The sequence below is a fragment of the Danio aesculapii genome, chromosome 10 (assembly GCF_903798145.1).
Source record: "Danio aesculapii chromosome 10, fDanAes4.1, whole genome shotgun sequence".
NCBI classification, from domain to species: domain Eukaryota; kingdom Metazoa; phylum Chordata; class Actinopteri; order Cypriniformes; family Danionidae; genus Danio; species Danio aesculapii.
The window spans coordinates 17,811,073-17,829,489 of record NC_079444.1 but is presented as its reverse complement, the minus strand read 5'-3'; the positions used below and the strand labels follow the sequence as shown (position 1 = coordinate 17,829,489).

The 18,417-nt window shown below is 35.7% G+C and overlaps 1 protein-coding gene across 1 annotated transcript in view; it reads right to left on the bottom strand.

Annotated features, from left to right (window-relative positions):
* si:ch211-127i16.2 (probable flavin-containing monoamine oxidase A) overlaps positions 1 to 18,417 on the bottom strand; it is an 84,280-nt gene that overhangs the window by 49,541 nt on the left and 16,322 nt on the right. The window contains exon 8 of the mRNA XM_056467070.1: positions 17,262 to 17,346. Within this exon, the coding sequence (XP_056323045.1) occupies positions 17,262 to 17,346 (85 nt within the window). The remainder of the gene's footprint in view (positions 1 to 17,261; positions 17,347 to 18,417) is intronic.

Sequence of the window (18,417 nt, the reverse complement as noted above, 5' to 3'; positions counted from 1 at the left end):
CCGTGGGTCACGCCGATCATTTGACTCAGAAGTATAAACCAGGCTTAAGTCAAAGAAAAATGAATGTATAATTATATGGATTCATACATATTGATGATAAATAACTTGGCAAAAAATGTAGTACAAGAAGAGTAAAAGTGTTTGTTCAAAATACACGAGCTATGAGTAAAAAGTAGCCCCTCTAAAAGCACTCCAGATAGTAAATATTATACTGTGAAAATTATTCATTATTATGCATCCCCTGCATATGAAAAATTAGCTTACATTAGAGCCATTTATAAGGGTTTTTTTTATTTAGTTTTAAAAGTTAGTTTGATGATTGTAAGATTAAATTATTCTGACAATTATCTAACAATAGAATACTGTTATAATACATTTGATGTATTTACATGCTAAATCTGTGTAACCTAATGCTGGGTTCATACCAAATGTGGTGCCCCATTTCACTCACTGTAGTTTACTCGTAAGATGTTCTTCCCCTTAAAAATGTTTTTAATTCAATTATTTATTTATTTTTTGTGTTAATTCTACTATAAATGTATAATACTTGTTTATACAATAATCTTCGAAACATACAAATTCGTGGAATTTGTGATTAAGGTGAATGCTGTGCATTAGCAGTATACACATTGTGCATTTACCATCATTTGCAACGCATGATGATAATTCACTTCTATTTGTATGTTTGCATTGATTTTGTAAATTTACTGATGCTTACTTAATGGTCTTGATGCATGAGGACTTTTCCTTTTTTATAAAAAATTAATACTCAAATGCTGTAATGCCACACCAGCAGGGGTAGCCCTTGCCTGAAATCTAACAGTGTGCCACTCCTTCTACTCACTCTATATTAACTTCCTCTTTGGCAGCCAGTAAATCATGGCTTTGCCAAGCAGTTTCCAGTTCACTTGCATCACTAAGCATTTTCCTCCATTGCCTGTATTGCTGTGTGTGTAAACCTTTGCCTGAATCTACTGACCTCTGATTTTGGATTACCCCATTGGATTTTTTGATGGTCTGGATGGCTTATTTCTGAGCTTGACCTTTTACTTGAATATCTGCTGCCTCTTGGACACGCCTTGGTTTTGACTCCTGTTTGGACCACTTTCTATATCGTTTTTGACCCGTGATGTCACATTTGCTAACACATTTTTGATTGAAAAATTGCTATTTTATTACAACCCCTGCATATGGATTCTACTTCGGCTTCCGCCTCAGCCTTACAATTGCTATTTATTTTCAATCAACATTCAAATAAAAATTGCATGCATACATTAACTGTTCATTTATACTCCAAGCCTTATTCACTGCTGTAATAACACTTGACTCAATGAGTCATGACAATGATCAGACCTAGTCATGTCACCATGTTGTTGTTTTTGTTATGTTAACTTAAATTATCAAGTTAAATCTTGTATATTAAGTCAGTTTAATGTATTTTAGGTAAGAGAAATTATCTCAAATTTAAAACAGCAAATGATCTTTTACAGTAAATCTACAAAGTTTTCATGACAGATGTACTTAAAGTAATGCTGTTAGACATCACTAACAAGTTAAGTAAAATAAAGTGACTATAAGCACTAATAAACTGCAAACACTTAGGTAAATGTTGTGTAGAATTTAATTTCTCTGGTGTACTAACAAGCTGTGGAAACTAAAAGACTTTCCTGAGGCAAGTGTTATGTAATGCTAACTGTAAAGCTCGTTTATTGATGTCTTGCTGAGAGATAACTTGAGAGAAGGGATGCTCATTCATGTTTATTTTCTGCTATAAATACTAGTAAAGAAGGAATGATACACTGCCATGTGAACCGAGGCAGCTACAGTATAATGAGATCGGTTGTACCACATTAAAAAAATGTCAAACAACATTTACTGTACAGATTTCCAGATTAAATTAACATTGTTTTAAAAGATGAGATACATTTTGTTGGACAGTTGCTGCTTTTTGAAATTATCAAAATAGAATTCTTAATAACATGAGCCAATTATGACATTTTTAGCAAATAAATTTATAAATAGATAGTTAAAACTTAAATAAATAACTATAAGCACTAGATGTAATGAAGCAGGAACCTAAAGAGTTTGAAATGTCCACATCTAATTTGCACAGAGGTTTAATGTAGTCTACAAATGCACAGTTGGAATCACAAGTTTCATGGTTGAAGCCATGACTTGTTTGAATGATATAGATGCATATTTGCTGAATAATGGCAGTATATGAGAAAATATTGCAGTGTTTGCCATTTTATTACAGATAACAGAGGGGCAAACTCTTTAACAGTGTTCTCAGCATTGTCAAAATATAAGCCCCGGCACATATTGGCTGATAAATATAAATTGTTAAACATCAGCTAGTGTGTACATATTTTATACTATACATGCCAGATTGCAGTAATCTGCTGCATCCTCCTCAGTTGAACACACAGAAATGCCTGCCAACCCTCTGCTTTTTCCAGGATTCTCCCATAGTTTACTATTCAATACTGCTATCATCCAGTTTAAATAATTTCCCATATTTTTCCTGTATTTTTAATCTTTCTATGAAAGGTGGCAGTAACATCACAGAGCCAATCCTCCCTATACTGTACACGTAATTCTGCCAAACACCAAGGGCCCCCTTGCTCTCTAAATGTGGTATAGTTACAAGAGCTGTACAGCAGAATGCGGTATGTGCACACAGATTTTTAATTTGCAGTATGCTTGATTGAACCAACAACATCCACAGGTCTGTAAATCATTCGTGAAATTGTTCAATTTAGAAGACATTTTCAGGACAAAATATTTAAAGATTTTTTATCAAATTTGCTTGACAGATTTTGACAACTAGTTCCACATTTATGTATGTAATGACTCAGATAATGAAATGAGGACTATTAGTTTAATATGGAATGACTAGTCAGCATTCACAAGTTTGGTTAATTATGAATGACATGACATAAGCAAATGATAATGTTATAAAACAGCAGAGTTGTGAAAGCAATTAATGCATGTTCAAAAGCATTTGCAATTTGCTGAAAGGAATGAGAAACTGATACTATGATGTGCACAAATGACTGATTGTTTTGAGAAATGCATTAACTGTTGTGCAAATGTAAATAGTGTTGTGACAAATGCACCAAAGTGACTGAGAAAAACTGTAAAAATCAGTGATATTCACTGACCAGACAAAGAAACACTGAATAAAATGTCATTGTTCTGTGCCATGAATTTAAAATGATCTTTCATCTCGTTATATGCTTCAACAAATAAACGAATTCTATTTAACTGATTATATTTTAATTACATTACAAAATCGAGGCTGTAAAAAGAACCTTATATAGTCACATTAATCATTTTACTCTTAAAGTATTCATTCACTCTTAAAGTGACACCTCTGTTATTAGATGTTAATCAACTAACAACTGAAAACAAGACATTCATTCTTTGCTCTTCACTAAATAGCTAACTTAAATCAGAACGTATATTCAAATTGAGCAGAAAAAGTCAATGAGATCTGATAACTTGATTTTATTTCTGTGTATTAGGCCACTGTTTTTAATGGGCTAAACTGCTTAGTTTGTTCATTGGGGTCACCACAGTGGAATGAACCTCCAACTTATTCAGCACATGTTTTGCGTGGCAGATGCCCTTACATCTGCAACCCATCTCTGGGAAACATCCATACACACTCATTGACACTCATACGGACAAATTAGCCTACCCAATTCACCTATACCGCATGTCTTTGGATTGTGGGGGAGAACATGCAAACTCCACACAGAAACGCCAACTGACCCAGCCGAGGCTTGAACCAGCGACCTTCTTGCTGTGAGGCGACAGCACTACCTACTGCACCACCGCGTCGCCCTGCTTAGTTTGTTTGCATCTATTTTTCTATTGTATTTAATCATTCATTCATTCATTTTCTTTTCGGCTTAGTCCCTTTATTAATCTGGGGTCGCCACAGCGGAATGAACCGCCAACTAATCCAGCATATGTTTTACGCAGCGGATGCCCTTCCAGCCGCAACCCATCACTGGGAATGTATATTAATCATTTGTAATTGTTTTCTTACAATGAAACTCCTCTGAATGCACAGATTTAGGAGTTTGGGGTCATTTTGGGATTTGGCACACAGAGAGGAGTTACTTAATGCAGGTATGTTAACAAATGGGAGTAGACTTAACCGTACTTAAATTTTTAAATAAAAGCAGCATTCAGCATGTATTATCTGGAGATGTTTGTCTTTACCTGCTTTGCATAATTCTTTCAGTGAACCAGGTGTTAAAACATCACAACAATGCAAATAAACACCACACACTCGCTATGTGGCTGCAGCTCATGCTTTAGTGAATTCCCTGGATATTCACAGCCCTTATTCTAGCTCTTCTGTCAGTCTGGCGCTCTCTCTCTCTCGCCTTCAGGTTTTTTGTTTTTTTGTCTTTGTGTTGTCTATATTCCCCCTCACTCCTTGGCATCTCTGTCACCTCTGTTATCCAGGTAGCCGTGAGTGGCGGAACAGACAGTTATAGCATAACCTCAGGCTAATGGACCACAGGTGCTCACATTTCTGTAGGATTCCCCCACCTGCCAGGAGCCTTGGGGAAAACTGTGCTTATAAAAAGAAGATGGAAAAAAGCCATCACAGATTCAAACTGCTGCTCCACACTAAAAATCCTAGACACTGTGAGTTGAAAACCAATCCTGCTTGTTTTCAGTTTGGCTTAATTATGAATTAACTAAACAAATTTTAACAAAATAATGTATTAAAATATATTTATCTAGTAACTATTTTGTAATTTAGTTGTCATCTATATATTTAGTTTCCAGACAGTTATGTAAATTTGTCCAATCACATTCTCTCTAGAATGACAATTTCCCTCCCCAATACCACCTGTAACTTAGCAACTGTCTATTGTTCAGGTACAATCCTTCACTCAATAAGCAAATTAGAGAAGTGTTTAAATCACATTTACTTCCCATCAAACTGAATTACACGATTTTAATATAAAATAATTAATTGACATATATATATTTTTATGGAAGCATGTTTCAGCCATTAATAATTTATTAATAGATGAATTAATATAATTTTTTTTTATGTAATTGTGACTGTCTCAAATTCTGAATTTTGACATCTTGCAACTGCTAAAGTCAGATCTGTGAGACAAACTTGAAAATCTCAATTTCTTTCCTCAGAAGTATGACAAATTCTCCAAAAAAAAAAAAACATCATGAACTTGGTGATGAAGTGAGATATAAAGACAGAAATATGATATATAAACTGTGCTATCTCTAGAACCTCACAGTGAATCGATGTCCCAGTATACTGACGATAACTTTTTTGCCATTTTCTTAGCTTTTCTGTCAATGCTGCTACTTAATTCTACAAATCAGATCATTCAGTGCATCAAACATCAATATGACTTATCTACAATTACAGTATTGCACATGTGCAGCAGTTTACAGTTTTGGTTGCTAATCAAATCAAGGCCCAATCCCAATTCTATTTTTTTATCCCTACCCCTAAGGGGGAAGGGCTTCACATTTTACCCCTAAGAAATGGGACAGCACTACAACACCTGTACATGTCATCATATGTCATCTCTTACTTCATTTGAGATTGACGATGGCGACTGCTGTAGTTATTCCAGTTGTGTTGTTTTTTGGTATTTATCTTTAGGAAATCACTGAAGGCATTCATTCATTCCATCATTTTATTTTCGGCTTATCCCTTTATTAATCTGGGGTCACCACAGCTGAATGAACTGCCAACTTATCCAGCACATTTTTTTACGCAGCGGATGCCCTTCCAGCCGCAACCCATCACTGGGAAACATCCATTCACACTCATTCACACTACAGACAATTTAGCTAACCAAATTTACCTGTACCACATTGGGGGAAACCGTGAGCACCCGGAGGAAACCCACGCGAACACGGAGAGAACATGCAAACTCCACACAGAAACGCCAACTGACCCAGCTGAGGCTCAAACCAGCGACCTTCTTGCTGTGAGGCGACAGCACTACCTACTGCACCACCGCGTCGCCCCACTGAAAGCATATTTCTTGTTATTATAACGATATAATGTGGCAATAAGCTTTGTGCATTTACAGATAGCATCCATATTCAATTATGTAAACACACGAAAACAACATTAACATTATACCAGACATTGTAAAAAGGTCATTCCTAACCACTAGACTTTTCTAACAGGGTATTCAAGTGACAGATGTGAAAGTATGTTGTGAGACTACTATACAGGAGTTATTATTATGGATTATAGATTATAGCCAAATTTAGCACTTTTTATTCAATCATTTTTTTTAAGGGCATCTATGACGAAAATCATCTTTTTTAAGCTGTTTGGACAGAACTGTATGTAGGTATAGTGTGTCCACAGTCATATTGGGGTATATATATATGATATAAAGACAATAAATCTCTTATTTTAAATTTCCTGACATTAAAATAGGATCCAAATCCCTCCCATTTTGAGGACGACCGCAACTTGACATACTGTTGAAGTGCGGTTTCCCCGCCCACTGAATTAATTGACAGCTGCGTATTAACATGTCTCCGTAGTAACAAGTATAATCACATCAACAAGACAGGGTGTGCGCAAAGCAACCGGGAATAAAAGATCTGTTCAGTTCGCTTTGATCATCAATCATCATCAAATATGATCAAGAATGACACGTGTTTAAACAGTGCATGTTTGTAATGAATTACAGCGATTTACTTAAACTTTACTTTATCAGCACAGCCGTGTGTTATTACAATCATAAAAGAAGATGCTTCAATCCCGGTTTGTGGATGTTAAATTAGGTTTATTGTGTATATATTAACATAATAGGTATCCATTTAGCAGTGGATATTAACGTGCATTCTGTCACATTTGCTGTGCAAAAACAGTGCAAGGCTAAACCTGTGTGCTGTTTGTGTGTGTCCACTGTGTGTGTGTGTGTATCTGTGTGTGCATGAACTTTAAAACAACATTTTGTGTGCCTCATTGTTGCAACTCCACAACAAACACATCAAATAATAATTGGTAAAGTTCTTACTGTAATATTTCTCACAAACGTTACATGAGATCTGCTTCCTTCATGTCTATCTGTTGTCTGACGCAGCCGAGGGAGGAGATTGAGGCACACTGACAGGCACCTGGGAATGGTGGGTGGGGAGGGCTAGCATTTAAGGCACAGTTCACAAAAACCGCTACCTGATGTTCAGAGCTATAAAATACAAACTTCTGAAAGGAATAATAAATAATCTGATGGGTGTTTTGAGCTGAAACTTCACAGACACATTCTGGAGACAAAAAATTACTTATATTAAATCTGGAAAAAGGAGTAAACTAGGTGCCCTTTAAAGCATGACGGTAAAACACGAACGCGTTAAGTATTAAGTGTGGTTATGTATCAAAACGTGTTTGTTTGTGGTAAAAATTTGTCATAATGACAAAAAATACTAATTTGTACATCTCCTTACTTCCAGATGCATCTATGCTGCTGTTGTAGATGGTGTATTCTGGAAAATTTTCGTACCCCTTGGTGTCGAGTGTGGTCCTAAAAAAATCTCAGTTTCAATGGCTATCTAGTCTTTCCCTTAGCCCTATGTCTTCAAGCTAAAGAGAATGGGGTATATGCACACGGACGTTTAATTTCAGGCAGCCTGCCCCAGGGCTTCCAGTTAATTGTCATCCCATACAAAATTACAGCGTTTAAGATCTGATTTCTTTAAAAAAACAGCAATCTTCACTGCCTGGCTGAGATATGTTATAAAGTGGGTATCAGACCAAAATTATAAAACTATATTTTTTCCGCGTCATGTCTTTAAAATATGGAAATTAATTTGACCCCAGAATTTTCTACGGAATTTCTGCACTAGCCGCGGCTAATGACGAATTGTCTTTTGTCTCTTTATTTCACTTTAACTAAATGGATGCTTAAGTCTATTTAACTGATTGTATTTGAATTACACTACAACATCGATGCTGTAAAAGGAACCTTATGAAATTGAAAATAGTCACATAAAGCTCTCATCGGTCCAGAAGTTCATCATTGGCTGAAAAGCAGTAGCTCTAAATATAGCCCATTGGGACACCCCTACCCCTTCACATGAAAGTGCAAAATGAGGGGTAGGGGTAAGGGGTAGGGCTTAGGGGTAAAATTGGGATTGGAAGTGTTTACATGTCCTCTCAAACTCTAAAACTAAAAAAGGTCTACAACACCACTTCATTCTTCACTCACCAAATTTAATTCTGACCTATTAAGGTTATGTGAGGACTTCAGACTAATCAAATCTCATTATTAACAGATTTGGATGTCAAAGTAGCCAGTGCGTCTAGTCCATTCAGTGCGTCCAGTCCAAAATTCAACAGGAAATATGTCAACCACTTTTAAATTAAAGCATCTTTAAACTAGGACCTTTTCATCTTTTTTCTCCAAAAGAATTCTGTCATTGTGCATTAAAGTACTATACATTTGCGAAAATGTCACGAAATGCCATTTTCATCCCTTGATTTCTTGATCCCCATTCACAATCGCCATTCTCCATTCATTTAGTAAATGGCAAGGCAACACCAGCAATTTGGTAATTAAAGGTTTTATGTAAATCCCATTCTTTTTGAACAATTTCCCAAAGCACCATGAAAACTAGAAAAAAAATCAGGCACTCTTAAACCCAAAAAACACTTACAAAAATAGGTCATGGCAGTCAAACGGATGCTAATGTTTTGCTACCCTTCTTTCATACAGTATAAACAGACCTCTAAGGGAAACTCTGAGTGCTGTGGTGTATGTGTATGTGAGGTTTTTGCCACCGCCCCCCACCCCCCTCCCCCATCACTGGAGATGTTCCTTTATCAAAGCCGAGTCGATGGGAGGCCGGATGGGCAACATTTTCTCTGCCAGTCAGCTCAAATTGCATGCAGCTGCAGCGCCAGCTTAGTCAGGTACAACGTTTTGGAAGAAGACTGGAGGAGTTAAATATAGCAACCAACCGGTTATGCTTCGACACACCACAAACCCACCTAAGGAATGCGTCCAAACCCCGAACCTTAAGACAAAAAGCACAAGCATCCCACAACCTGACTAATCGCGGGCATATTGTAGGCTTGGTGCGGTGAAAACATGAATACTGCATGGGTTTATACAGCTACATGAGCACCCACGCACAACAATTCCTGCAAACACACACGCACACACACATTAGTTGTTCATGCTTGCCCACGCACACCCACACTTCTTATTCTGTCCTGTGCCCGACTGACAGAGAAATCCAGGAATGTTGTGTGTGGTTTTTAACACACATGTTTTAGGTGACTGCTATTGCTAGAAGACGCCCGTCCCACTTATGACTTTGAAATACAGTAAATAACCATTGACTGTAACTTTAGGGGTCATCTGTATTTTTTATCATTTAAAACTAGTGTATTATATATACAAAAACTGACATCAAATAAAGGCCTAAATTAATAAATGTTTAAATAATATTTTATAAACGTAATCACATTAAAATGTAACTACTTTTTAATTTCCTGGTGACAAATAATTGATTTTCCTTTGAAATATCTTTCACACAAACATGTAGAACACGCAGATATCATATTTATATAGCAGTCTTTTTGGCTTTTATGTTCACATACGCTACTCCATGTTGTACCGTAACATGATTAATAGTACAGCTCTTCCTTTTGATTTATACAATCCATCCAATGAATACTTTAGGTGAACTATTCCCTTGAATATTTAATAATGTATTATATATGGAAACTCCATATTGAACAGAAGTCTTCTATCAGCTTGAATTGCAAACTGAAGCACAATAAAGTATTATCAAGTCCAGCAGTTCATTAATCATTGAAATGGAGGTGGAGGAGGAGAGACTTCACTCATTATAAAAGATAAATGAACACGAGGTTAAAACGCTGGTCTCCATCAGTCCGGATGACAACACGCCAAGCGGCGGGACACAATACCATTGAGAGTGAGATGAGATTATAGGCACTGGAAAATCAGTAAAGGTGTTCAGTTCCCTAAGTAGAACAGTTTTCACTGTCAGCATTTTGTATCTATTTTTTGCTGTATAAGGCAAGTCATTGAACAACAGTGGTATATAGTGGATATACATACATACATACATACATACATACATACATACATACATACATACATACATACATACATACATACATACATACATATATATATATATATATATATATATATATATATTCACCTGCCACTTTATTAGGTACACCTTACTAGTACTGGGTTGGACCCAGTTATGCCTTCAGAACTGCCTTAATGCCAAACTCTTGTTCCACCACATCCCAAAGGTGCTCTATTGGATTGAGATCTGGTGACTGTGGAGACAATTTGAGTGCAGTGAACTCATTGTCATGTTCAAGAAACCAGTCTAAGATGATTCACGTGTTATGACATGGCGAGTTATCCTTCTGGAAGTAGCCATAAGAAGATGGGTATACTAGGGTAATAAAAGGATGGACATGGTCAGCAACAATACTCAGGTAAGCTGTGGCGTTGACACGATGCTCAATTGGTACTAATGGGCCCAAAGTATGTCAAGAAAATATCCCCACACCATTACACCACCACCACCAGCCTGAACCATTGATACTAGGCAGGACGGATCCATGCTTTTTATGTTGTTGATGCCAAATTCTGACCTTACCATCCGAATGTGGCCATTCTCCCCTGAGCTCTGGCATCAAAAAGTGCCCACAGAACTGCCGCTCACTGGATATTTGATCTTTTTCAGACGATTCTCTGTAAACCCTAGAAATAGTTGTGCGTGAAAATCCCTGCAGATAAGCAGTTTCTGAAATACTCAGACCAGCCCGTCTGGTACCAACAACCAAGAACACATTCAAAGTCCCTTAAATCACCTTTCTTGCCCGTTCTGATGCTCAGTTTGAACTGCAGCAGACCGTCTTGACCATGTCTATATACCTATATGCATTAAGTTGCTGTCATGTGATTGGCTGATTAGAAATTTGCGTTAACGAGCAGCTGGACAGGTGTACCTAATTAAGTGGCATGTGAGTGTGCATTTATTAGATAGATAGATGGATGGATGGATGGATGGTGATGTGTATATTACTAATTTTATTCACTGTAGCTGTGTGTATTCAAAGCATCTTAAATAATACTCCATTTCCAGGAAAACTTTGCAGTTTTGTATCTCCAACGGCAGAAAAAGTGCCAGAGGCTTGACTAAAAGTTGGGCCGCCTTCATCATTTAATTGCTGAATGCATTTTGGACGGCTGTCTGATCTCAACAGTGTCTTCAGTTTTTAAGAGTCTCCGTCACCTGTCAGCTTGCCATCTGTGAGCTCTGATTTAGCGCCAGCAGGACGATGGCGCTAGGGCACTCTGTGTAATTCAGAGCTGTCCTTAGATCTGTCACATTAAACGTGTCCTCGCCAGACTCCACACAACAGTCTGTTTAACAAAAAGTGGCAGTCAAACTTGCATCCAGGATGGCGGAGCTCCAGGAGGAAGCATAAGATTGACAGCTGTTTCAGGGTCAGTGCAACAGACTGTTTTAAATGAACCATGTGATTCGCATACTGTAGGGTGTGTTCAAAAGATGCACGTCAGTGTAGCAGTGCTAATTTTGACAGAAAATCTCGATTTGGTTTTAGTCTTAGTCTTTGAATATATTTAGTTTGTCATATTTTAGTCTTCTGAAATCATTGTAGTTTTGGTTGACTACATTTATACTGTAAACAGTAATTACTCAATTGTCGGTGCCAATAGCCTAGTGGTATGGTGCACCGACATATAGCACCGACATGCTCGGCGACCCGAGATCAATTCCCGACTTGAGGTCCTTTGCCGATCCTTCTCCTCTCTCTGCTCCCAATGCTTTCCTGTCTGAAATCACCACTGTCCTATCATGATAAAGGTGAAAAATCCCTAAAAAATAATTATATATAAAAAAGTAATCACTCAATCTACTCGAAATATGCTTGTAAACTTTACAAATGTTGGTGAACTTTAAAGTGGACCCAGTAGAAAAACTAAAGAACTTTATTAAACTGTACTGAAGTTCATCAAGTAAGTTTGACTGAAGGTTGGAGCCATGCAGTACCTCTCACAAACAATTAATGTCACATGGTTATGTCATTTTTTTCCACACTCAATTACGTGGGAACAGAGTTTGTAATGATTTTTTTTTTTTTTTTTCATTAAAAATGCATACACCGAGTGATTATTATCAAGTGTTACTTCCCAAAAACAAAATTGAGGGAAGTGTGCAAAGGCTTGACTCTCAAGCATTAGCATTCCGGCTAATCCCAGAGGTGTAATCAATGTGGAAATTTGTTCAGCAGGTGGAGTAAGATCTGCACATGGCAAAGATTCAACAAAATACTGGAAATATTCCTCAGATATTCATGATTAAGAAACCAGTGTAAGATGATTCGTGCTTTAGATAAATAGAGAGACAGATAGATAGATAGATAGAGAGAGAGAGAGAGAGAGAGACAGAGAGAGAGAGAGAGGCTGGAGCCATGCTGTACCACAGTTTGGTCAGCAGGTAGAGTAAGATCTGCACATGCGCAGATGGAAGGTGCAATCACTTACGTGGCTCCATTTTCACAATGCAAACGGAGAAAATACGCAAACATTTTCCCTTTTGTGGACACACAGGTGAGATATAAAATTTTTTATGCATGTATATTATAACGGTTGATCAAAAAGCATGTCTTCTGTGTGTCATTTCATAAAGTTGCCATTTTCCTTGTGTGGTTTTGAGGTTATTGCTAACCTTTGAAGCTCTAACGTTACTATTTTTTTCACTCGGTTGTGTTATTTTATATACTTGTTGAACATTGATAATGTTGGAATTCCATTTGAGAAGAATTACTTTAACTACATTAGTAAATAATAGTTTTATAAAATTAAGATGACTTATTTGAACTAAGTAAATGTGACACAATATAAGTAAGAATTGTAATGTAATAATTTTCAATCGATTGGCATGATTTTGTAGGGGAACAAGTCATGAATTAAATGTAATATGTAAATATAAGAGTAAAAAAAACAGTGCTTTTTGGTTTTCAGGGTGTAGTCAAATTGCTTTCAGGTACAGAAATTGAAAAAAAGCCAAACTTAAAATAACACTGCAAAGACTTTACTGTTTAAACAGTTCAATAAAATGATTTTCTTTTAAATATTGTGTCTGAATGCTCTTAGTGCTTAAAAACGTGCAAACGATAATCTTTTACTCCGTTAAGGTTAAACTCTGCAGTAACTCCACAAATGTCATATATTTTAAACTGTGACTATATAATTCCAATATAATAATATATAATCCTAAACTACAGTTGAAGTCGGAATTATTAAACCCCCTGAATTATTGGCCCCCCTGTTTATTATTTTCCCCAATTTCTGTTTAACGGAGAGATTTTTTTCAACACCATTCTAAATATAATAGTTTTAATAACTCATTTCTAATAACTGATTTATTTTATCTTTGCCATGATGACAGTAAATAATATTTGACTAGATATTTTTCAAGACACTCTATACAGCTTAAAGTGACATTTAAAGGCTTAACTAGGTGAATCAGGTTAACTGGGCAAGTTAGGGTAATTAGGCAAGTTATTCTATAACAGTGGTTTGTTCTGCAGACAATCGAAAAAAATATATAGCTTAAAGGGGCTAATAATTTTGACCTTAAAATGTTTTTTAAACAATTTAAAAATTATTTTATTCTAGCCAAAATAAAACAAATGAAGAAAAAATATTATCAGGCATACTGTGAAAATGTCCTTACAATGTTAAACATCATTTGGGAAATATATTAAAAAGAAAAAAAAAATTTAAAAGATTTAATAATTCTGACTTCAACTGTACACAATCCCAACTCAACATTTCAGATCCTGCGATGTGACTATTGCAGATGTACACATTGCATTATCAATACTGAAACTATATATACTGTGCAGCTCTAGATTCAAGTGTACACCCACTCTAAGATCAAATCTAAGCATATGTACACTTTATAAATGCGGCCCCAGGTGTGCTTTGCATTTTTGATATTTTTTTCAAATAATTTATGAAGCACTTTATAGTCTGGGTGAAAATAAAATTTATCATGTTTATTCTGTTAGAACACATTGTTATTTTATATTTAATCCAATGAAAGTTAATCCACACAAAACATATTGTTTTGGTAATATTCAATCAAAGTCTCACCATTAGCTTCTGTGTTTGGAGTGGCGGTTCTTCCATGTTGGTGCCAAATGGACAATATTCTATAATACTGTTAGTTTGCAAAAAGGAAATGATTCACAAAAAGAAAACCCGTCCTCTACTCAATATTCCATTTCAGTCAGAAATACATAAACATACTAGAAAAATAAAAAATCTCAGAAACATCCGGTTTCACTCAGACTTCAAAGGGGACCTACAGTTGTATGCCCCTTTTAACAAGATGTAAAATAAATGATGTCCCTATAGCATGTATAGTATTTGAAGTTTCAGCTTAAATTATCCCACGAATATATTTTATAACTCTTTGAAACTGCTCCTTTCAGACTTTGATCCAAATTCTGCTGTTTTGGTGTCTGTCACTTTAAATTCAAATGAGATTGTGTTTCCAGCTGTCTTTTTAAATGAGGGTACAGCTACAAGTGGTAACACTTTATTTTGATGGTCCATTTGAGTATTAGTAGACTGTCTCCTTAATATCTGTTGATACTGCTGATAAACAGACATTTCATTTACTATAAGAGACTTTGCAAGTAAATGTCAACTTACACTTACCCTAACCCCAACCTAACAGTCTACTTATTATCTAATGAGAATTAGTTGGCATGTAGATGCAATATAACTTAAATTCAACAAAAAGACCATCAAAATAAAGTGTGACCCCACAAACTCCTATGCGTCAGCATGGTGGCAGATTTAAAACTGCACAAATGTTACATCTGTGAAAAACTAAAAATGTCAAAAGAAGTGACTCAGAAAAAGGAAGACTCCTGTGTATATTTGTGCATCCTAAAACTAATTTTAAACCCTTTTAGACACTAACATTATCTTCAGCAGGTGAAAACTCAAATGGTGGACAGCTGCTTCTCACTCAGGCCTGTTTATGCCAATGAGGAAGAGATCGTCACTAATGGGTGGGACTAAACCCTTCCGATGACACGTACAAAGAGAGAACATGAAGCAAAGTGTTTCTGCAGACTCTGTTTTTATGAAGTGTGATTATTTAAAAAAAGAATTAATTAACTTTTACCATTAGAGGCTGGCTATATTCTTACACTTTAGCCACACAACTGTGTTTAAACACCATATGAAAGTGATTTTTGCATAACAGGCCCCCTTTAACTATTAAAATGAAGCCCAGAAAAATTTTAAACTGAAAAAAAAATGGAAAGAATTGAATTCAACATGATTCAACGAAATTTGAGAGAGAATAAATGACCCCACAAATATTCCTTTTGTCTCTTTGAAACGGCTCCTTTTAGAATTCTGCTATTCGGCTGCTTCTTACTCAGGGCTGTTTATGTCAGTAAGGAAGAAATCTTCACTAATGGGCGGGACTAAACCCCTCCAATGACACATACAAAGGGATAACGTCAATCAAAGTGTTTCTGCAGACTGTTCCTATTAAGTGTGATTATAAAACATTGAATTAATTAACTTTTACTATAAGAGGATGGCTATATTCTCACACTGTTGCCACACAACTGTGTTTAAACCCCTTATAAAATGATTTTTGCATAATAGGTCCCCTTTAACTTAAAATGAAGCCATTATCTAAGATTGGCAAAAAAATGCTATTAAAATGGTCACTTTGCCTCATTTTCTATACCTTTAAACTTACTGAGATGAGAGTTTAGGGGCTCCAAGTGTTTAAATTTTATTATTGGGCAGCAAATAATAGGGCATTATCTTATTTGCAGAGGAGTATACTTGGTGAAACTTTAAATGTGACTGATCCCTTATGGCTCAGGCTTGAAACACTATCTTAACTACATCTTTTCCTCCAGTCCTGCTTTTTTCCAAGCTGTCTCCCTCATCAACGCTAACTGGGTCTGATCCAATAAATAAAAACTCAATACAGATATTAAACCAGATAAGGAAACATGTTAAATAACCTGACATATCTGTTCTCATAATGAACAATCATGTTTAAACTCTCTCAATTAGACAAAGGTTTTACAGCATGGAAAAACAAAGGTTTGAAGTCTATTGAGGATCTGTACATAGATGGTACATTTGCTACTTCTAGTGAGCTGCAAACTGCATTTAAACTCCCAGGGTCTGATTTCTTTCGGTACCTGCAAGTGAGGCATTATGTTCGAACAGTCATCCCAGTCAAACCAAAATCTAGCACATATGAGAATTATTTAATGGCAAATCCAAACTCTACACTACTAGTTTCATGCTTTATTCATATTTTTCAATTAAATGTATGTACAAAACATTTAAAAGAAGCCTGGTCTCGGAAATTTTAGGAAGTGCTTGATGAAACTTGGAATGAATGCCTTGAAAGGATGCATGATTGTTCAATAAACGCAGGTAAATGAGCGTTCTTTATCCCACGTTTTGGTTTTGTCCTAAACTCTTTAATTTCTGGAAATATTTTTATTTCTTTTCAAAGGTTTTCCAATAGGAGGTTAAGCCGGACCATTGTCTTGCAATTCTTGGATATTCTGAGACATTAGACAGTTTTCCAAAGTCCCAGCAATGTACCCTTTTGATGAACAATTTGTTACTTTTAAACTGAAAAACTTCTGGCCCTGCATGTTTCAAAGAGTGGATTTCAGCTCGAGAGGATACACTCCTTGGAACCAAAACCTCAACACCAATTTCAAACTGTATGGATTTTCTGGATTTCCTCAAAACTGATTAGTACTATGCCAACGATTTATTGGAACAATGGATCATACTCTGATAATTACATTTGAAAAATTATGATTGCTTTGATTGGTAAATATCCCCATTTGTTTGTTATTCATTCACTTTAATTAATAAATTTTTTTTTGGGGGGTTGCTATGTTTATACCAGTGTATTTCCTTTATACCGTTTTTGTATTTAAAAAAGAAAAAAGCTTACATAAAACATAAAAAATTAAGCCCAGAAAAAATTTAAACTGAAAAAAAAAATGGAAAGAATTGAATTCAACATGATTGAATGGAATTTGAGAAAGAATAAAACATTTCATAGAGACCAACAGCTTAGGTAAGAAGTCATGGCACATCCATAGATTTTTTTGTATGTACACTAACCTGCTAAGTGAGAAGGACACGCAACAATGACAGCTTTACAAGAGACCTTGCCTGCAGACGTCGTAACTTTTATGTCCTCTGAATCCTGTAAGAGAAAAGCATATTAGAATTGATTAAAAAAATTGAAACCCAACACAGACCGCTATTGTGAGGTTTCAGCTACCTGAAATGCCAAGGACAATAACACAATGACATGCTGTGGAGGAAAAACATAGACTACATAATATAACACAATTGTTACACAAACTTTATTTATCCTTGCATGTGGAGAAATTGAAGTGTGGGTTCAAAATGGGGAAGACATTCCGCACATAAATCCAGGATTCAGTGAAAAAGAAGGCATGCTCATATTCAGAACACGATGAATACATTTTTAATCAAATCTATGATATGTTTATTTCTTCAGTGAAAGTTATGTCAAGACAAGTCACCTTTAGTTTATTTATAAAGCACTTCATATGAAGTTTTTTTCCAAGGCAGCTTCTCCATAATAATCAATATAACCATCATCAAATATGAAACATATTCCTCTCTAAAGCAGCTCTAAACAGACACTAATGCTGTTATTCAGTTCAATTTTAGTAGGTTCAACTCAGTTCAATAACTGTTCAGCTTTTAGAAACTCTAAAAAAGACAAGTGTCGTTATTTGTTATAAATGCTTCATTGTTCATTACTGATATTTTTAGATTATCAAAATCTCAAAGCTTTTCCAAACAATCCTCACTGCTGAACAGATATTAATATTAATGAATACAGGTTGTTACAGTATGTGTGACCTCCAAAGGTGCTGTGAAAATATGTATACCTATTCCTTTAATAGATAACTATTAGTAATGTAGACTGACTACTAAATAGCTACTAAATAATTACGAGGAGGTTCAGAAATGTTAAAGTGCAGTAGATGATCTGTCAAAATGCTAACCGTTAGCATAATAGCTTTGAAAACACAGTCCCTCCCCTGCCTTCATACCTTCTAAAATCACGAATGCCATTAAGATGACAGTAGACAACCCACTAGATCATGTCATTTTCAAGTTAGAAAACTTTATAATATTTTATAATACTACAATTCTGAGCAAAAAAAACATATCTAGCACATTTTCATTTGTATAGCATTCAAAATTTGTCATAATGTGCACGCGCTTTTTCCTAAAG